The 21,679-nt window shown below is 42.7% G+C and overlaps 1 protein-coding gene across 7 annotated transcripts in view; it reads right to left on the minus strand.

The window, feature by feature from the left end:
- PDE8B (phosphodiesterase 8B) overlaps positions 1 to 21,679 on the minus strand; it is a 269,542-nt gene that overhangs the window by 137,310 nt on the left and 110,553 nt on the right. For 4 of the 7 annotated variants that reach the window (XM_086698302.1, XM_025924844.2, XM_025924840.2 and 1 more), the window contains exon 2: positions 4,536 to 4,595. In XM_086698302.1, the coding sequence (XP_086554428.1) occupies positions 4,536 to 4,595 (60 nt within the window). The remainder of the gene's footprint in view (positions 1 to 4,535; positions 4,596 to 21,679) is intronic. The other 3 variants (XM_086698309.1, XM_025924841.2, XM_086698325.1) reach the window with 1 other exon arrangement.

The following is a 21,679-nucleotide window of genomic DNA, read 5'->3' on the forward strand; positions in this document are numbered from 1 at the left end:
GTGTTTCTGGTGGATACTGTGTGCACTCCACTATTGTGTTTTGGCTGCACTTTCCCTCTGCTCAGTCCTCTGCACAGTTTCTCTTTGCCTGCATGAGAATTGTCTGGACCTTGTCCGTTGTGTGGCAAGTTTTAACCAAGTGTGCTTTGGTCTGCTTATTACAAAAAGGTAGATCCTATTTCCCCCAGAGCTGAAGCTTTTAGCATTCTACGATCAGATTTGGTGGACGCAGGGGTTTGTAAATATCTTCTGGGGTTGGGGCCCACTGCTGCTCTCTCAGGCCCTAGTTCACAAGCACGTGTGGAGAGCAGGGGAATGAGGCTTGGTGTAAATAGTTCAAGCCTCCATGCTACTCACTGAAGTCCATCCATACTAATGGGCAGGAGTAAAAATGGCATCAGCTGGCTCTCTCCTCCCAGAGAGGAGAGTTCATGCCCGCTACTCTTCAGGAAGCCCTCAAAGAAGAGTGAACAATCTCCTCTAATTTGCTGCAGACATCCATCAGATCCCTGCCTTCACCCTATGTCCAAGCCATCTGCCCACCCAGCAGTGCAGTGCTCCTGTGTTTTACATCAGGCATGCCAGATGTGTTTCATATCTCCAAATCTTAGGGACAGGGCACAGCACAGACCTGTGTTGATCCTCTGAGGGAGGGTCTCGCTGCACTGTGGCTCGTGCCCATTTGCCCCAGAAGGGCAATCACATGAACGCAAAGGGGCTTGGAGTGTATGGTAAAGTGAAGCAAAAAGCTGGCATCCAATTAGCTGCCCTCAGCAGGTGTCTCTGATTGTATGCTAATAAATGGGGCAGTTCAATGGCACCCACTAGCTCTGTGGTGCCTGGAGAGGCAGTGCCACCTCTCCCAAATGCACTCCAGGAAGGGGAACTGTCTCTCCCAGTGCGACTCAAGGGATCCTGAGACCATTCTGTTCACTTCTGGTCCCTCTGCCCTCCTTATCCACAGAAGCACCACTATGCCCACCAGGCTCCACCCAGCAATGGCAGAGACTTCTAAAACTTTAGTCTTTGAGCTCTGTGGCTTGTAAAAACTTGCAATCATCAGCCCCTTTCATTTTGCCTGCCAACGGTTTTAGGGAAGTACTTTTCTTGTGCAATGCCATGCCCTCTGTTCTTTCTGTCCCTCTCTCTCCCTCCCTCTCTCTCTTAGTCTCTCCCTCTCCCTCCCTCCCTCATCAGGGATCCCTCCCCTCTGCAGCACTGGTGATTCTTTTCTCCCCCAAATCACATATCTTCTCCCTTCCACAATGTGGCCTCTTTTCTCCTTCTAGTTGTACAGTTTGTTCTCTCAGTCCTCAGATCAATTTCATGGGTATTCAGAATGATTTAATATTTTTCTAGCTGTGTTTGAGGGATAAGGCAAGCATAGGGTCCTCCTACTACTCTGCTGTCTTAACTCCTCCTCCAATATTCTCAAAATCTGACAAAGGACTTGTAATAAGAATATATAATGAACTACAATTAAATAATGTTTTGGAAGTCAATCTAATTGGGTGACTGGATGGCTCAGTCAGTTAAGTGTTTGACTTTAGCTCAGGTCACGATCTCAGGATTCATGGGTTTGAGCCCTGCATTGGGCTCTCTGCTGTCAGTGTAGAGACTGCTTCAGATCCTCTGTCTCCCTCCCTCTCTGCTCCTTCCCTACTTGGGCGCTCTCTCTTTCAAATATAAATGGACATTAATAAAAAGTCAATCCAATTAAAAATAAGACTTAACCAAACATTCACAAAAGATAAAAGAATTGCCAATAAGCCAATAAAATTCTCAACATTACTAGTCATGGAGGAATAGAAATTTAATTCACCATAAGATAATTAGCTAAAATTAGAAGACTGAAACACGGGTCATTACCACAGATTTAGAATAACCAGAACTCTCATATTGTGTGTAGGAATATAAAACAGTACAATCCACTTTGAGAAGAAATATCGAAGTCTCTTACAAAATTAAACACACCATTATTTTGGAGTTTCTAACAAGACAAAGAGGCAAATAAAATGAAACAAAAGGCATTCCGATTGGAAAGGAAGAAGTAACGGCATGACCCTGTATATAGACAATCCTCAAGAACCCATAAGAAACTGAAGAGCTAATGAAGGAGCTCAGCAAGGTTGTAAGATACAAGGTAAAGAAACAAAAATACATTTTATTTCTATATACTAGCAATGAATAATGCAAAAATGAAATTAAGGAAATAATTCCACTTACCATAGTATCTCACAATAATTTAAAATACCAAAGACATACACTATACAACACTGTTAAAAGAGGTTAAAGAAAATCTAAATAAATAAAAACATCGTATTAATGAACTGGGAGACAAAATTGTTAACGTTGCAATATCCAAAACCAGATTTATAATCTATTGTATGATTTGCAATCATTTAGGGGACTCACACCACACAGCACAGTAATCAAGATAGTGTGGTACTGGCATAGGACAAACATACATACCAATGGAACAGAATTGAGAATACAGAAAATAAACCTTCACAGTTATGGTCAGTTCATTTTTGACAAAGGTGCCAAGACAATTCAATGGGGAAAGAATATTCTTTTTAACAAGTGGTGCTGTGACAACTCAATATCCACATGTAAAAGAATGAAGCCCTACCTCAAATCATATACAAAAATTAACTCAGAATGAACCATAGAGCTAAATTTAGGAGGTAAAACTCCTAGAAAAAACCAAAGCAATCAATCTTTGTGACCTCAGATTGGACAACTGATTCTTACACACGACATCAAATGATGATGAATGAAGAAAAATTTCAGAATGATACCTGTAGCCTGACCCCTTTGAAATAAAGCTTCAAAATATTCAACAGCAAAGTAATTATTATGAATGGACACACACATATGTAGAATAAATACACAAACACTTAGCATAATCAATTTCCAAAGAGTGGTTACTTTTAGAGAGGTGAGGATTGGAGGGGAGCAATACAAAAAGATAATTAAGGGTAATCTTTAATTTCTGGAGAACAAACTCAAACAGAGAAAGTATAATGTTAATATTCAATAAAAGGGGTACAGCTATACTCATGTACTTTAATGAATATTTGAAATACTTTACAATTTGACAAATTATGTTTTTAAAAGTCGAGACATCCTTAGTATGATCATTAATTTCCAGTACAACAGAGAGTAAAAATTAAGGTAAATTAAACTAATTGTTCCAAAACTATACTAATCTCAAGGAACATTCTGGAAATTGCTTTGGGAATAAACACCATTATTAGATCCTTTGTCATTGCCTTTATTCAAAACGGAGCACAAAGTACACGCCCCTAGAATGATTACTGGAATTTTCCACTTGTTTGTATTCTATACAGATAGTTGTGGCTTATGTTTATTTTAGTAAATTCTTTTTTCTCTCTCTACTCCTAAATTTGTTTTCATCCAATTTTCCCAAGCTAAATATCTTCCTTTTGTTTTTTTCCTTTCCCTAGATTTGTATTTCCTTTCCTAAGCAACAATAAAACATTATTTTCTTTTCCATTTGCTCATAAATCAAACAGTACATTTCCTTGTTTGGTTTTTCACTTTCATCTACATGTTTGGTTTGCTTACATTTTTTTTTCTGCATTATGCACTTTTCCCAAGTAATTTTCCCAATGCACAAGCTTCCAGGTGTTAACAAGCTACTTTTTTATAGGGAGAAGGCTTGCTCATTTAGGCCTATCGGGAAGATGTGTATGCAGATGGAGATTTAACAATAACCACTGTTGATTTAAAAGGGTACCAATCCCTCCACCCATGTTCCTCTGAAGTGGCCAATAGACCCTGAGGGCTGTGGGGAAGAAGGCTGCAAAGCTGCTGCCATTTTTAGAGTCAGGTGAATGCCATAGGCACTGGGCCTTCTCTTCCTGGAGCTCGCTCAGTGCTAAAGAGTCCAGACGAACACATGGCTCAAGACACAGGGGACAAGAAAGAGGAGCCTCCTGTCATCTTTTCTTCCCAGCCAACAATAGTTGTCATTTACTGAGACCTCTACAGCCAAACAGTCTTCTAGGCACTCAGTGCCATTTAATTTAACCCCTAATTCCCCATGAGAGAGGGGAATTATCATCTCTACAGACAGGGCACTGGGTAGAGAAGTCAAGCAATATAAGCAAGGTCACATAGCTTAGTGACCTGGCTGGTAGAGCCAAGATTCACATCCACCTGTGGCTCATGGCAAAAGCCCTGACGCTTGCTACACATAGCTTCTTCCCTTTCTGACTGCTGCAGGGTGTGAGCAGTCCAAGTTTTTAGTGAGAGTTGTCCTCCCTCCCAACCCACCACGCAACCTACCTCCTGTATTTATACTCAAGACGGGGCAGTGTTTAAATCCTCAAGCAAACAATTTGATTCCTCAAGTATGACATTATGAAAAGTCAGCAGTTTCACAAAGACATATATACACAGTCTGTATGCATGTACAGGTGTGTTTGGAGGGGCAAGGATGGCTACGTGCTGTAATACTGAAAGAGCCCCTCCAGGAACAAAGCCCCAGCTGAGTAACGGAGGCATACCTGAATAGGATCCTGCGTCAGTCTCATGGGCCCAATGCGTACCTCCGCAGAAGAAACCTGCTAAATAAAGGACAAAACATGAGATGTGTCGAGGCAAACTACCAGGAGTGACGAATTCTTCCTTCCTCAGAGTATTACATTATGCCACTTTATAGACCCTAACTGTAAGGATTCAGTTTACTGACATGGAGAAAGTAAAACATCATACACAGCATAATCCTGGTTTTGTGTAAGAATATATACATTTATACGTGCTGAAAATGTCTTGGAGGGATAGCATCAAATATGAAGTAGTGGATTTCAGGTTGTTTTTAAGTATGGGTTTTTATAATAAACAAGTACCGTTTTATGGGAGAAAAACATTATTTTCTGAGCACCTACTATGTGCTCGGCACCATGCTAGACAATTATTATTCTGAAATCTTGAGTACAAGTTTTTCTTAAATGTGAGAACTACAACATCTCTATGGTTTTAAGATCTGTTCCTTTATTTAGATCTTCATTTCCTTATCTTCATTTTATATGAGGAATAAACAGCTTACTCTTGCCCATGTTTACCATGAATAAACTCCTTTCAATTGAACCTCTTCAAATCAACTAAGGAACCCCATAGCATGCCAAGAGGCAAACCATGATTCACTCCAGGAATGAGCTTAGGTGTTCAGCGGCCAAAGCCATCTCACTGCTTCAGCTGTAAGCATAGAGCAAATATTTGTCTTTAATTACTGTGCTTGGATTTCTAAGAGGGATTTTTCTCTAGATTACTGGACCAAGGGTCTTGGCCTCATGTCTATGGATCCAATTTTGTTTTTCTCCAAGAAGATGTAGTCATTGTGCCACCACTTGGAAGTTTATCCTGCAGTCTACACACTAGTTCGGTCCCTGTCAATCCTATGGAACACCTTCAGCAAGCATAAAAATCCACAGGGTGGGAAATAACTCAGTAATAAACCAAGGACCAAGATGAGGCTTTATCAGTTAATAACAGCAGAGCTCTCATTATGCTATAATTTTGAAAACTAAAAGTTTCCCTTTCTCCTTTCTTCCTTTTCCTCCATGCTTGATTCCTGGTGGGCATGGTCTGTATCTTCTCCAAAACATGACTGAACTGTTCACACTTTTCTCTTTAAAGTTGATCCCTCAACCCTAGCATCATTGCATGAAGCAAAGCTGCCGGGGGGCTTTGGTCTTTTACCAAACTAGCCAGCATAAAACTCAAAGCCCTCAGATGACAGCTCAAGTGAGGTTCTTGGTCCTCTGTAGTAGGTTCTGCTTGGAAAGGCAGCTTCTGGACAGTGGGTCCATCCAATAGGCCTGGCACAACTCATAACAGCCCAGGGCCTCAAGTCCCGGAACCCATGGACCAGTAACAAGTTCCTTCCATGTTTTGCTGCTACCTTCAGGTCAAAGAACATGAGACCTCATGCTTCTTCCCTTTAGACAAAACAATATACTGCAAAGTGTTACTGCTGGTAGCAGACCCAGCATATATGCACAGCCCCAAGAATGACTCCATTGAAAAAGGACCAGCACCAGACCTCCTGTGTCACTAGGACTCTGCATCCCACCGGCCACCCAGCTCTACCCTAAAAACAGTTTTTAGGGGCCACCGGGATGGCTCAGTTGGTTAAGCGACCAACTTTGGCTCAGGTCACAATCTGTGGTTCGTGAGTTCAAGCCCCACATCAGGCTCTGTGCTGACAGCTCAGAGCCTGGAGCCTGCTTCAGATTCTGTGTCTTCCTCTCTTTCTGCCCTCCCTCATTTACACTTTGTCTCTTGCTCTCTCTCAAAAATAAGCACTAAAAACAAATATTAAAAAATAAATAAAAAGTTTTTGTCTGAACCAGACACGGCCCTTCAAAAGCAGTGTAACTGCTAGAATTTTATTTTAAAGCTAATAATTAAGAAGCAAAACCAATTTGGTACAGTAAGATAAATTTGACTGATAATCTAGGGTATCTCTTCATGGTCTCTGTGCCCTCTTTTGGATTTACTGCACCCACCACATATGTAAGCTCTCCTCCAACAGGCCACCTGTGAATGGTTTCTCCAGCAAAACTGGCTCCCAAAGTGGTCATCCAGGGGCAGAAAATAAATGAAACAAGTAGTATAAAGTTTGAAAGGAATAAAATAAGAAGTGACTCACTTTGGAAGGCTAAGGGATAGGGAGAAGGATCCTTGCTGGAAGGGCACAGACCATCCAAATAAATAATTCACTCTTTACCCATACGTTTCTTTTTTTTTTTTTTTTTTAACATTTATTCATTTTTGAGATTGAGGGAGACAGAGCATGAGCGGGGGAGGGCAGAGAGAGTGGGAGACACAGAATCAGAAGCAGGTTCCAGGCGCTGAGCTGTCAGCAAAGAGCACAATGCAGGGCTTGAACTCACAGACCGCGAGATCATGAAGTCAGACGAGCTGAATCAGACGCTTAACCGAATGAGCCACCCAGGTGCCCCATAACCCATACATTTCTGTATAACTTTGTAAATAACCACCATGTGCATGAAGTACTTACATAGATAGCTTGCTTTTTTTTTTTTTCCTCTGTTGACTAAGAGCTCACAATATATTCCTGATGAAATCTCTCCAGAACAAATCCTGTGGAACAGTGTAATGACTGTTGGCACACAAATGACTAGATTCTCTTCAAGGAAATTATTCTCATTATTGTCTCCTATTCATTTAGGCCCAGAGGACCCAATTACATTTCAGCTTTTTATGTTACTGAATTTAGACATGACACAGGTCAAGTCACTTTTTTACATAGGTCTCTTGGCAGGATAAAAGCCCTGAGAGGTGGCATTTGTGGGTTTTTAATATCAACATTAAAAAGAAAGTCAATTACATTTTCTTTATAGGTAAGGAAATAATGACTCATTTGGAGTAATTCTGAAATACAGTCTTTGCATTATTGTCAACACTGGCAAATCTTTTAAACTATGATCCTTTCTGCCATGCATTTTATGTCTTTAGAAAATACGATGCTTTTGCTGGAACTATCAAATAAGCTCAGTATGTTACCTCCAGGGGACTGCAAGATTTGAACGTACAGGAAGAAGTGTTCTAAAAGGAGGACAAAGACCTTCTCAATGACTTCTGATCACAACTCAGAAGAAGAGGGAAGGAAAAACCCCTGAAGCTTATTACTTCATTGGCATGAGGTAAAATTTTTCATGTATTTTATTTCTTTTATTTTGGGGAGGTAACTATTACTTTATTGCTTTATTTATTTTTGGCGCTAATGAGGTAACAGGCCCAGGGTTGAGAAGGTTGATAGACTGACATGTTAAAATGACTTACATGTTTGGTACAGTGGTATGAGCTTAACAGTATTTTCTCATTTAATTCTCAAAATCCATTTCATTATTTTAGCCACGTGAATTACAATAGGCTAGATTATACTGTGGTATCAAAGAGACCCAAAATCTCAGTGGCCTAATATTATAAAGGTTTATTTTTTTATTCATACCAAATTCACTATGGTGTGAGGCGACCTTCCAAGGCAATTTCTCCTTGTGGTTACTTAGCAGTCCAAGCCAAGAGAAAGGCAGGGGGAAAGTCACAGGAGACTCGGGCATGGGTTTTTAAGGTCTCAGCCTGTAAGTTACACACACTGCCTTCCCTCAGCCCAGTGGCCAGACCTGGTCACATGGTCCCACTTCACCGTAAGGAGGTGGGAAATCTAAGGAAGCAAATGGGTACAAGTTATACAGGCCTTTTTAAACTTTGCCAAGAGAACATCACAAGATGATGGGAACACTCCTCAAGCCCCCCTCTCTCTGCTAGTGACTCTGCTAGTCACTTTCACAGGAGTGACCTTAGGGGGAGACAGGCAATGGTCACTGAGTAACAGTACATAATTTTCGAATCGACACTCGACCTAGAACATATCCTTTTCTTGCCATGACAGGAAAGACCCTACCGTCTTCTTCTATGGCCCCAAGAGTCCCTGGCCTGCAACCAACATTTTAACCTCGGCCTAACCCAGCTCAGCAGGAAGCTGCCATCTGAGGCAGGGCCCAGGAGAAGTGGTGCAAGTTTGGCCGACCGTCTTCAAGACCCCTGCCTGTCACATCTCTACCCACCTCCTCCCAGCCCTACTTCACTGTAGCACACTCCACCTCCAACACCAGCTGAGGGCCTTGGGTTACCAGCTCCCTTAGTCCTGACCTACACTTAGCTTCCTGTCTCTTGGCTTGCCTTTTCCTTCTTAGTCTGTTCTCCCAGTCATCTGACCTTGGCCTCTGTGTCCAAGCCAGGTCAGCTAGCCCAACAGAACGGCAGAAGGTCTCCTGGCTGGCTCTGAGGGCAGGCGCAAGGCAGAGACCAGCAGAGGTAAACCAGCGGCAGGCATATTCACAGGCGCACCAGTTTGCAGAGTGCTGTTTCTAACATGGGAGCCTCACTGCCTACATTTCACCAGTTTGTCAAAGGGTATTTATGAACATCAACAGGAGACCACATACTGATGACTCTGTAACTGAGCCAAGATTCTCCACTTCAAAGAGTGAACTCTGAGCAAGTACAGAGGCACACATCCTCAGTTAGTGTATTAGTTCTGAGTCCAGGCAGTCAAGAAGCCTGCCAAGGCCACAAAGCAAGCAAAGGAGGGGGTCACAGGTAGCATAATGCCAGCACCCAGGAGGAGAAGAGGATGAGACAAGAATGCGAAGAGAGACACTTCCTAGCTGCTCTGACCACACTGCTTTCCCCAACGGCCCAGGGAGGAAGGACTGCTGACCGACAGTGCAGATTTAACCATCCAGTGTTTACCACGTGTCAAACACTTGTGTGCACACACGTCCACACATGGTAACAAACACATGCAAATACATGCAGCAGGCTAACCAATTCACAGAAAAGTTGGCTCTCTAGGGGGAAAAAAAGCCCTATTTGTAGCATTTGCTGATTCTGTCGTGTAAATACTTTCACTTAAATTAATCTCAAACTCACACGGTTGGTCCCTGACTGTATCTTTTCATTGTGAATGGAAAGGGTGTGTGAGTGGCAAACTCGATGAGTCTCTGTTGGTCTCCACATGTCTATCGCTCGCTTTTGTCTGACAGTTTAATGAGATACAGAATTCTGGTTGATAGATTTTTCCCTCAAACTTTGAAGCTAAGAGAAAGGAAAAAGTACTTCTGGTTTTCAGGGCAGAGAGATCAAGGAGGCAAGCAGGTCATGAAAAACAGGAGGACTTTGAGACTGTGTTGGGAGAAGAAATTCCAGACATACGGAACAAGAGAATCAAAGGAATGGAGGCCAGGTCACAAAGGTACAACGGCAGAGAAACTTTAGACTGGGAGGGCTGGGTTCAGTCCCTTAGAGAATCCCGGAAGGAATGTGCCCCTCCCCACCCCTTGCTTTTTTACCTGTAGGCACCAACCACACTGTAGGTTTCTGAGTGGAGAATTCACACAATCAGATTTAGGACTTGAGAAAACAAAAAATCAAACATCTGGTTTGTCTACTTTCTGGATAGATAAGAACAGATTTAGCAAAACCAAAACAAAGACGCTGCCATAAGTAGGAACTAGAGCACTGAAAACAAGTGGGAAAAATATGTCACAATGAACAACAACAACAACAAAAAAACGGACCAAAAAACCCCCACAAAGCCTGGCCTCATTTCAATGGAGAGGCAACTCCAAGATGAAAACCAGCTGGTGCAGGTCAGGCAGATGAAAGACAAAATCTGGAGAGAAATCAAGGCAGTTGAGGCTGGCTAATTTGCCCGTCACTGCACCATGTTCCCTGCAGCTAACTGCCACACTGCAAGGTATTTTCAGCTTCAGGAGGTTTGCTAGAGAACCTGCACTTGAGTTTTAGAGCTTCCCTCAAACAGGAAGCAAGTGAGAAGTCAGGAAGAAAAGCAGCTGACCTGGAAAACCCTTGCTACCCCACCTGCCAGGCACAGCTGCTCGAGTGCCCCCACCATGAGGGCTGTCCAAGCCCAGCTGCACCCCGGCACCCCTAAATGGCTCTCCTCAGCACCCTCCCCTACTGCATAGCATTTACTGTATTACTCCTTTCTCCTTGGCAAAACCGAGTTTCCTGAGGACACAGAGTCTGTCCTCCTCACCAATTTCTTCCCAGGATCTATAAGGTATTCAATAAATAAATGCAACTGAAGCAAACTGCCTAAAATCACACAAATTTTAAGTAGCGGAGTCAGGACTGAGACTTCATTTCTCCCCTGGCACACCGAGTGCCATGTTCTTCCATCATGCTCCAGAATTTAGAGAATTCTGACTGCACTTTTCTGTCACAAGTTTCTGGGCGTGGTTCTGATTTTGCAAAACACATGATCCAGTCTCCACCAATCCCTGCTCGGGTCCTGGTTGTCCATACTAACAGGGCTGCTGCCAGGACTAAGAAGAAGAAAGTCAAGTGTGTGTGTACGTGAGTGTCTGCGCCACTGTGTGGGACTTCCTTAACTTCCACCTTCCAAAAAACAAGCTCAAAGTCTGAATCTTCCCCCACTTCAATGACTTCGTATTTGGAATCCCTTCCTCCCTGCCATCATCAGTACTGAGTGTTCACACAGGTGAACACACACGCACAGCTCAAAGCAAATATGACTTCACTTCTATGGAGAGGGGCGACTCCCTGATAAAGATCATTTCCATCACCAAAGGGAGCTGTAGGCTCAGGAAGACTCATTTTTAAATGCCCTTAATCAACTGTGCCTGCTGACCCATTGCCTCTGACTTTAGTACTGAATCCTCTCCAGGTGTTCCCTGTCCACCCTCCATTCCCCCGCCAAATTCTTTCTTTATTCCTCTGAGCAAGCAAAGGTTGTGTATCACTTTTGCCTTTTTAATAGGCCCAAGCCTGCCCTCTGGCTTTCAGTCCGAAAGGCACCAGTACGGACTATGAGGACGCACGTTCCTGTCTCGTTCTGCTCTCCTGTCTCATCCACTCCTCAGGCTCCCCTGCCCTCAACACATCTAACACGCTTCCTTCCGTCTCTGTCAGCCATGGGGCCCTCACCGTGGGCTCTGCCCTCACATCAGCCTCCAGGCCTCCCCTTGCTTTGATTCTGGTCACCCTAGAGCATCTCCTGGCAACTCTGCTGCTCAGAACTTTCAGGGCCCAGTAGGTGGTTCTGACCCTCCCCTCAACTTCCTGCTGCCGGTCTCTGATCTAGAAGTTTTCATGTGCTTTGCATTACAAGTACCTGAGGTTTATTAAATGTATGTATGTCCGGGTCCTACTTCAAACCAAGAGAATCACAATCTCTAAGGATGGGTCCCAGGCATCAGCATTTTTAAAATCTCAGGTGCTAAGCTAGGGTTTAGAACCACTGGTCTATTCTAAGCAAACTTGTCTGTTGTCAACAGCAGACTCAATTACGTGTTAATTCATTCAAGAAATAACAATTGAGTGATTACCTCGTGAGAGGGACCAAAATCTACCCAAACACCCTCTCCAAAATCACAAGATCACTTAGGCAAGAGCAAATCCTTCACATGTGATGATTTCCCCAAACCAATGACCTCTAAATTAAAAAAAAAAAAAAAAGTATGTCTGTGTTATAAAACACATATATGGAAGATTACTTACAGTCATGGATACAGTGGGTGACATATCTAGTGATTTTTTTAATGCTCTGTTTTGTGATCTCTTAGAACAGTACATTAATTTGCCAGCATGATGTTTCATTGCAAAAACATACAGATAACTACACATCAAAATATATCACTGTCAAAGAGATCGATTTGCCTCTGAAATTTAAAACTTCTATTCACCAAAAAATAAAGCAAAATCAAAAAACACTAATAAAAAGGGAAAAAGGGAAAGCCCAAAAGATAAAAAATCAAAACCTCAGGAAACAAGCAAGCATTAGTAACCAGAACATAACAAAAACCTCTAAAAACAATCAGGGAAAAACGACAACCAAAAAGAAAGTTGGGCAAAAGATTTGAAAAACAAACTTGCAAAGAAGGGAATGTACGCATGAAAAAATGCTCAATCTTTAGTAATAGGAAAATACTGTTAAATTACAATGAGATCCTATGTCACACCCAGCCAGTTTTTAAAAGCAACAGAATGGGAGAAGTAGGAAGTCAAACAGTATCATGGGCCAGAAGGCTGACCCACAGGAACTCATACATTGTTGGTGGGTGTGTAAATTGGTCCAGCCACTTTGATAAATATTCTAAAAAAGATGTAGAAGTGTATGTTGTACAATCCAACTCCTATGTGATCTCTGTGGGTTTCTCTGGGGGTATCCTGGGAGGCATTTACAAGAATACTTGGAGCAAATTTTTAACATAAAATTTGGAGACAGCATAATCCAAAATCCATTAGCATGCATCACCAGAAAAAATATTTTGAGGACTATCCATATAATGGAATTATTATACAACGAAAATATCTCTCCTAAGAACTACTCATTCAAAATGGATGAATCTCACAAACCTCGAGTAAAAAAAAGATCTAGAAAAATACATAGCTTAGAACACCATTTAAAGTTTTAAAATATTTAAAATACTGAATATAGTTTAGGCATATTTTAACAGTCCAGAGAAAAGCTTATAAATTTCCAATTAAGGCCAAGTGGTCCCGCTGGCAGAAAGGGGAATGTATATAGATAGGAAAGGAACTACCAGGGGCTTAGGAGTGACTACCTAGGTGTCTAAAGAATTATATTTTGTAGTTTGTCTATCTTAAATACTGCAAAATAAATTTATAATATATTTTATTGGAAAAATCTATTTTCTATTTTTGAGTTAACAGCAGTAACACTATACAAATAGCCTACATATACTATTTCTTTCCTTCTAAAATCTTCATATGGCAAACTAAGGTACTGTGATTAAAATTCCTCAGAACAGAGACAAAATTTCCTTGAAACTTAGTAAAATGAAATCCTCGAAAACTGGGCTGGGATCCAGGGGCCTCACTCAAGAGAACTGCTCTGTGACTCAGTATGAGGGGGCTGATGAATCCCCCCCAAACATCAGCTCATGTAATAGTCACAGCAACCCCACTTTTTAACTGCTAAAGACTTTAAAGCTTTCTAAAGGTTAAGGAACTCACCCAAGGGGTTAGAGTTGAGATTTAAGCCCAGACCCATCTTACTTAGAAGGCCATGCTCTTACTTATTCACTTATATTTTGATTTGTCCTAGAAAAGTCTTAAGATGATATGCAGAGAAACTAAGAAAACTTTTTAAATGATTTACAATTAAATGAAAGATCTGGGGGCGCCTGAGTTGCTCAGTCGTTTAAGCCTCTGACTCTTGATCCCAGCTCAGGTCTTGATCTCAGAGAAGTGAGTTCAAGTGTCATGTTTGGGCTCTGTGCTGGGTGTGAAGCCTGAAGGAAGGAAGGAAGGAAGGAAGGAAGGAAGGAAGGAAGGAAGGAAGGAAGGAAGGAAGGAAGGAGGGAGGGAGGGAGGGAGGGAGGGAGGGAAGGAAGGAAGGAGGGAAGGAGGGAAGGAGGGAAGGAAGGAAGGGAGGGAGGGAGGGAGGGAGGAAGGAAGGAAGGAGGGAGGGAGGGAGGGAGGAAGGGAGGGAGGGAGGGAGGGAGGGAAGGAAGGAAGGAAGGAAGGAAGGAAGGAAGGAAGGAAGGAGGGAGGGAGGGAGGGAAGGAAGGGAGGAAGGAAGGAGGGAAAGAGGGAGGGAGGGAGGAAGGGAAGGAAGGAAGGAAGGAAGGAAGGAAGGAAGGAAGGAGGGAGGGAGGGAGGGAGGGAGGGAGGGAGGGAGGAAGAGAAGGAAGGAAGGAAGGAAGGAAGGAAGGAAGGAAGGAAGGAAGGAAGGAGGGAGGGAGGGAGGGAGGGAGGAAGGGAAGGAAGGAAGGAAGGAAGGAAGGAAGGAAGGAAGGAGGGAGGGAGGGAAGGAGGGAAGGAAGGAAGGAAGGGAGGGAGGGAGGGAGGGAGGGAGGAAGGAAGGAAGGAAGGAGGGAGGGAGGGAGGGAGGGAGGAAGAGAAGGAAGGAAGGAAGGAAAGAAGGAAGGAAGGAAGGAAGGAAAGAAGGAAGGAAGGAAGGAAGGAAGGAGGGAGGGAGGGAGGGAGGGAGGGAGGAAGGGAAGGAAGGAAGGAAGGAAGGAAGGAAGGAAGGAAGGAAGGAGGGAGGGAGGGAGGGAGGGAGGGAGGGAAGGAAGGAAGGAAGGAAGGAAGGAAGGAAGGAGGGAAGGAAGGGAGGGAGGGAGGGAGGGAGGGAGGGAGGGAGGGAGGGAGGGACGGAGGAAGGAAGGAAGGGAGGGAGGGAGGGAGGGAGGGGAGGGAGGGAGGGAGGGAGGGAAGAAAGGAAGGAAAGAAGGAAGTAAGGAAGGAAGGAAGGAAGGAAGGAGGGAGGGAGGAAGGGAAGGAAGGAAGGAAGGAAGGAAGGAAGGAAGGAAGGAAGGAAGGAGGGAGGGAGGGAGGGAGGGAAGGAAGGAAGGAAGGAAGGAGGGAAGGAGGGAAGGAAGGAAGGAAGGGAGGGAGGGAGGGAGGGAGGAAGGAAGGAAGGAAGGAAGGAAGGAGGGAGGAAGAGGAGGAAGAGAAGGAAGGAAGGAAGGAAGGAAGGAAGGAAGGAAGGAGGGAGGGAGGGAGGGAGGGAGGGAGGGAGGGAGGGAAGGAAGGAGGGAAGGAAGGGTGGGAGGGCAGAAGGAAGGGCGGGAGGGCGGAAGAAAAGGCTGAGAAATAAGGAGCACTGAGAAATGAAGTGGGGAGATCCTTACGTACAGCCTACGTCACAGCCAACACAGCTGTCAGAGAGAGAGACACGCAGCCCTCAGCCACTGCCACATACAAGATGACACAGTGATGGGCTCTCCAGCACTGTGTCTTACAATGCCCCCACCCATGACCTCTTCTCCATTTCCCAGACACTGGTGCTAACAAGGCTGTTCTTTCTTACCAAGTATCAGTGCTTCCCTCAGCCAAGTGGAAAAGGTGATCATCTATCATACTGTGCCTGGAAAACACTGCAGCAAGAAAGGACAGAGACCACTGAGGTCATCCTCATGTTAGCGCTGAGGTGGTAAAAGTCAACACCAAAGATATCTGGATGCCATCAGATCCTAACACACAAAATGTGGCCAGCATAGTCTAATGGAGGAGACATTTTCTCCCCTGCACACACCCCACAAATCAGATGACAGATATTATTTATTTATTTACTTTTCAAGTTTATTTTTATTTATTTATTTTGGGAGTGTGTGTTTGAGCGGGGGGGGGGGGGGGGCAGAGAGGGGGAGAGAGGGAGGGAGGGAGGAAGGGAGGGGGGGAGAGAGGGAGAGAGGGAGAGAGAGAGAGAGAGAGAATATGAATCCCAAACAGGTTCCACACTGTAAGCATGAAGCCCAACACATTCAGGGCTCAAACCCATGAACCACAAGATCATGACCTGAGCAGCTGAAGTTGAGTCAGATCAGATGCTTAACCGACTAAGCCACCCAGGCACCCCCAATCAGATGACAGAAACTATCTAGACAATGTAGTAAATTCATCTACAACCATGAGAAAAGAACTCCACCTGATAACAAATACACATTAAAATAAAAAGAAGAAAAATGGCCAAGTAAACAATCCATGAAATGGTGAGTACCCGAAAGAGGCTAGCACAAGGAAACCTTACAAAAAATCAGCTTCAGAGGAAAAAAAAAACCTAACCATACTTAGATATGATTATGTCAAAAGGCTTTACATTATACATGCAGTCCAAGAACCAAGGCATCAGCCTTCACAAACGTAACAATTCTGACACTATCATTGGGTTTAGTGTGTATAAACTTAACACTATTCCCAGATTCCAAAGGTCAAACCCAGAGTCTGACTTGGAAAGCAGAGGAATGTACAGGCAACCGCAAAACGTGACATCTCTCAACTAACTTCCTTCCTTTTATTAGGGATATTACTGATAATGGACACTGCCGGATGGCTTGAAGCATTTACAATGACATTGTATAACAGAGAACTAACAAAGCACAGTCCATCTCTAATTATTCAGGAGGCAGTTATCCAGATTGTGGAAAAACCCAAGCGTTTCTCATGCTCTTGCAGCCTACTCTGTGCCTTCTCTGGAACATTAAATGAAGGCAGGAAAAAGTGAAGGGGGATGATATTCAAATCAGTCAATTCTGCTACATGGTCAGCAGTTCTGGTAAGCAGATTTGATGGCAAGGGAACAGAAACCATCTGCTAAAAATGAGTTTGAGATTTCCTGTGGATTTCAATCATCCATACTGCCTCTGTCCTCAATTTTGCCATTGATAAGCTAGAGTTGTCTTAGAAAACCAACAGTGAAATGTCTCCGCTGCTTGGCTCCAGGACATCACACTAGAGACCCAGTGACACTGAAACAACTCTGTATTTTTCACTACACCTAGTACTGCACCAAAAGTTCAACCACATACATTTTCCTGACTCTGGTTTGTCAGGGCCACTCACACTGAAGTAAATTGCAAACATCAGTCCCCGAGTCCATGGATCATATGGACACTGGGGGTTAATGAAACAGTGTCAAGCTCGGATTCCCAATTAAAAACAAATCCCATTTAAAAATAAGTATTTCCGGCGCCTGGGTGGCTCAGTCACTTGAGTGTCTGACTTCAGCTCAGGTCATGATCCCACAGTTCATGGGTTTGAGCCTCATGTCGGGCTCTGTGCTGACAGCTCAGAGCCTGGAGCCTGCTTAAGATTCTGTGTCTCCCTCTCTCTCTGCCCCTCTACCATGTGCACTCTGCTTCTCTCTCTCTCAAAGATAAATAAACACTTAAAAAAAATTTTTTTAAGTAATTCATGAGAAGTCACCTATAAAATGCAAATGTCCCCTTTTTTGCAAAAGAAAGTTTTACTTATTTGGTAAAAACAATAATTTCTAAACAGTCACTCATAAAAAGCACCATTCACAGCCTAAAGATGTATGACTTAAGTCAAACACTACACAATTAAAACCTCAACATTTTTACCAAGTTAGCAAGCAAGACAGCCACCCATGAGATAGTATCCCAAGAGCCCTGTGACCTCTCCTGTTTACACAAGGTTGCACACAGCAGCAGTCATGTCCGCAGGGTGCCCTGGCCCTACGGTTCCACAGGGCTCACATCAAAAGCCAATGGGACGGGGCGCCTGGGTGGCGCAGTCGGTTGGGCGTCCGACTTCAGCCAGGTCACGATCTCGCGCTCCCTGAGTTCGAGCCCCGCGTCGGGCTCTGGGCTGATGGCTCAGAGCCTGGAGCCTGTTTCCGATTCTGTGTCTCCCTCTCTCTCTGCCCCTCCCCCGTTCATGCTCTGTCTCTCTCTGTCCCAAAAATAAAAATAAAAACTTTGAAAAAAAAAATTAAAAAAAAAAAAAAAAAGCCAATGGGACAACACCCACAGTCTTATTTCTTTTTTTCCAAAAATACTGTTTTTTTTAGATTCAGAGATAAGGAACTTAACTGAGCCACCCCACCCAGGTACCCACAGAGAGCTTAAAATTTTAAATGGAAAAAAAAAAAAAAACCATAAGAACACTGAAGAAAATATATAGGTGAATACTTGTATCATTCAAGGGCCTGGAAGGCCTTGCTGAAAATAACAACAAAGACATAAACAATGAAGGAAGTGGTGGTTAGAGTTTTGCTAATAAAAATAAATAGGTAAGAGTATAATAAATATAAAATTACAAACGAAACTGAGAAAAAATATTAGTAATATATGATAGAAAACAAAGTGCTATACTTATTAGAGTTCTTCAAAATTTAATAGGATAATTGTTAAAAAGCAAGCATCCCCATCAAAAATGGGACAATAAAGGACAGACAATTCACAAAACACACACACAAATAGGCTGTAAAAATTATGCAACAATGCTGGGCCTTTCTGGCAATCCAAAAACGTGAATCAAAACTAGATTCCACTTTTGCTCATCAAATTCCAAAGATTTTACAATAATGATCCCCAATGCTGTTGAAGGTCTGAGGAAGTAAGTATTTTCTTTGCTGGAGGGGAGGTAAACTGTCCCAGTGACTCTGCATTCCTTACCACACCAAATGCCTTCCTGGGCTACGGTAACATAAATGGTTAGAACTTTCAAATGTGTTTGAGACTCTTTCAGTTGCCACCCCCTTTCCTCTGTTTATACATCCACCATGATGTTTATCATGTGATAATTCTGCCGCCATAACCACTAGCTGTCAGAAGCAGGAGGATCCTAGGAAACAAATGGCAACTCCATCCAACCCCAGATAGAGAACCAGTAAATGATCAGCTGTGACAGGTGCATCCCAGCACCCAACACCCATTTCCATCTGCTACAACCAGGACTGACAGCTTTTGATGAGTGGGTGCTTAATACATCATTAAAAAACCAAAAAAGTCCTTTGTAAATCAAAGATTATTCTGCTCCTTGGCACAAGATGCAGGATGCTGGAGAACCAAAGCTGCCAATGTTGCTATTTGGTAAAAGGTTTTCAATGTAACACCAAATCTGATATCCTTTTCCCCATGTGTAACTAAGGGGCAATAACACATGCTCCTTGGAGGGCAGATGCTGAGTCTGTATTAATCATGGATGGATCTCCAGTGCTTGGCACTTCAGACAATTGATAAATGATAGATATTATTTTCACAGTATCTCATTCATTCTTTTGGAAAATCCTTACTGAGCGCCACAGTGAGCCAGAAACTTAATAGGTGCCTTACACTTATAAACTAACTTCATATACTGGATCATCAAAGCATAAGCTCTTTCTTTACATTGCATTAAAATGTAGTCCCCGAACATTTGACTTACTTACATGAAAACACAAATGTCCACTTGTGGATTAGCTAACTTTACCTAACACTTCCCCCACTGTCACAGAAAATCAAGAATTGCTTTACATTCTTACTTGTATTGTTAGAAAACAGTCTTCCAGGTATTGCCTCCGGGTAAATGATAATTGCCAAGAATTTGGGAACTGGAAGGCTCCTGAGGGATCGTCTCCCTTAACCCTTTCATTTTACAGATTGCCCAATAAGGCTTAAGAGGCTATGTGGTATGCTTGAAATGATACACAAGCGAGATGGTAACACTGGGATACAATCGAAGTCTCCAGGTTTTCAGGCCAGTGATACTTCTACCCTGCCCTGCTGTTTCTTCCTGGTACTCACCAAAATGCTTTCCCTTTAATAACAGAAGCAGAGAACACCACATTTTTAGGCCTTGCAAAGAGAAGATTTTAGAATAGGTTTACCTGTGGTTAGCTTTAGTCCCAATCCCAAACGCATGACTGCATATAATTTCAGAATCTATAAATACATACCATATACTTGAGCAAATAAATGGCAGACTAACCACAAAGGTTAATAGCCTTTACTAGCCATTCTGGAAGAGATTATGAATTATTTTTAAATGAAAAGGCTAATCATGAGTTTAAAAATATCCTCAAGGGGCACGGGGTGCCTCAGTTAAGTGGCAGACTTCTGCTCAGGTCATGATCTCACGGTTCGTGAGTTCTAGCCCTGCATCGGGTGAGCCCTATTTCTCTCTCCCTCCCTCTCTCTCTTCCTCTCTGCCCCTTGCGGTATTCTCCCTCTCTCCTTCTCTCTGTCCCTTGCTCACTTGTGCCCACTCTCGCCCCAAGAAAAATGTCCTCAAACGTCTCATGTTATCATTTTCCTCTACAACTCATTTTCTAAAGCCTTTTACAAAATATGACATAATTTACTCAGTCACAAAAAAGAAGACTAATTAAGCAGTCTCTGAGGCCACTCAACTAGAACACATGTCTTTTAGTGTGGACTTATTTATTAGTCAAAGGCAAGATACAAGGGGCAATGTAAAAATCCAGAGAATAAAAGGAAATGGATGGAGGCAAGGGAAAAGCAGGTAAGAGCTGACATTCATATATAGTTAGGTAAATCAAGGGCAAATTTCCTACCAACAACAAAAAAATTCCTCTTGGACCGGCTAAGATGCAGGCCTGGGTCCCCGAGAAATAATAAAAAAAATTATTAATAATAACTGAGATCAGCAAGGTGTAATAGGGAAAACCTGATTGGGGAATCAAAAGCCTATGTTCTTTCCCCACTCCTACATTAACTAGCTGTGTGATCATGGACAGATGATACCATTACTCTGGGTATCAGTTTCATAAACCGAGAGTTAACCTCAATGCTTCTCAAACTTGCCTCAAACTCAATGCTCCGGTCCCTTGCCCTGCTGCCAGCCAGATGCAATAGTAAATTCTGTCTGGAAGAACATGCCATCACACAAACTCTCAAAGTGCTCAAATATATTGTCCAATATTCAGAAAAAATAACTAGTCTATAATGGGAAAAAAGAAAAAATATTGACCAAAAACTAAAAAGGGAACACAATTAGACAAGTAGAAGTTTCAGATAGTGGAGTTAGCATACACAGACCTTAAAGTAACCACAGTTAATATGTTCAAAGAATTAAAAGACAAGATATAAAATTTTGGCAAAGAGACAGAAGCTATTAAAGATATCAAATGACAATTTTCACACTGAAAAATATAGTAATTAAAAACAGCCACCAACTGGGTGGGTATATAAGGCTCTGAAATACAGGGAGGAGAGAGAAATGGGGGACTGGGATATACATCGGAAAAAAAGATCTAGACTAGAGTACAGGGAGACAAAAGAATAGAAAATATAGGAAGGAGTTTAAAAGATACCTGGAACACAGAGAAAAGGTGTCATATACATGTAATGTCATTGCTGGTCAACTGAGAAAGAGAGAATGGGGAAGAAACAATATTTGAAGAGCAAATAGCTGAGATTTTCCAATACTGAAAAAATAAATCAAGCCACAAATTTAAGAAGTGAGATAAACCCCAGGAATAAAAAATACAAACAAAACAATATCTACTGATATTATTTTTAATTTTTTTTTTAACATTTATTTATTTTTGAGAGAGCGAGACAGAGCATAAGCGGGGGACGGGCAAAGAATCCAATGCAGGCTCAGAGCCTGATGCGGGGCTCAAACCCACAGACCATGAGACCACGACCTGAGCTGAAGTCGGATGCTTTACCGACTGGGCCACCCAGGCACCTCTACTCGTATTATTAAAGAATAATTAAGAGCAAAATACAAACTGAAAAATATTTTAAGATAGCCAAGGAAAAAGATACATTGCTTTAAAGGAGCAATAATTGTAACACCATCTAACTTCTTGATGGAAATAATGGGAGGCAGAATACAATGACCTGGTTATCTT

This window comes from Puma concolor, chromosome A1, assembly GCF_028749965.1.
Source record: "Puma concolor isolate L17-30 chromosome A1, mPumCon1.1.hap2, whole genome shotgun sequence".
Taxonomy (NCBI): Eukaryota; Metazoa; Chordata; class Mammalia; order Carnivora; family Felidae; genus Puma; species Puma concolor.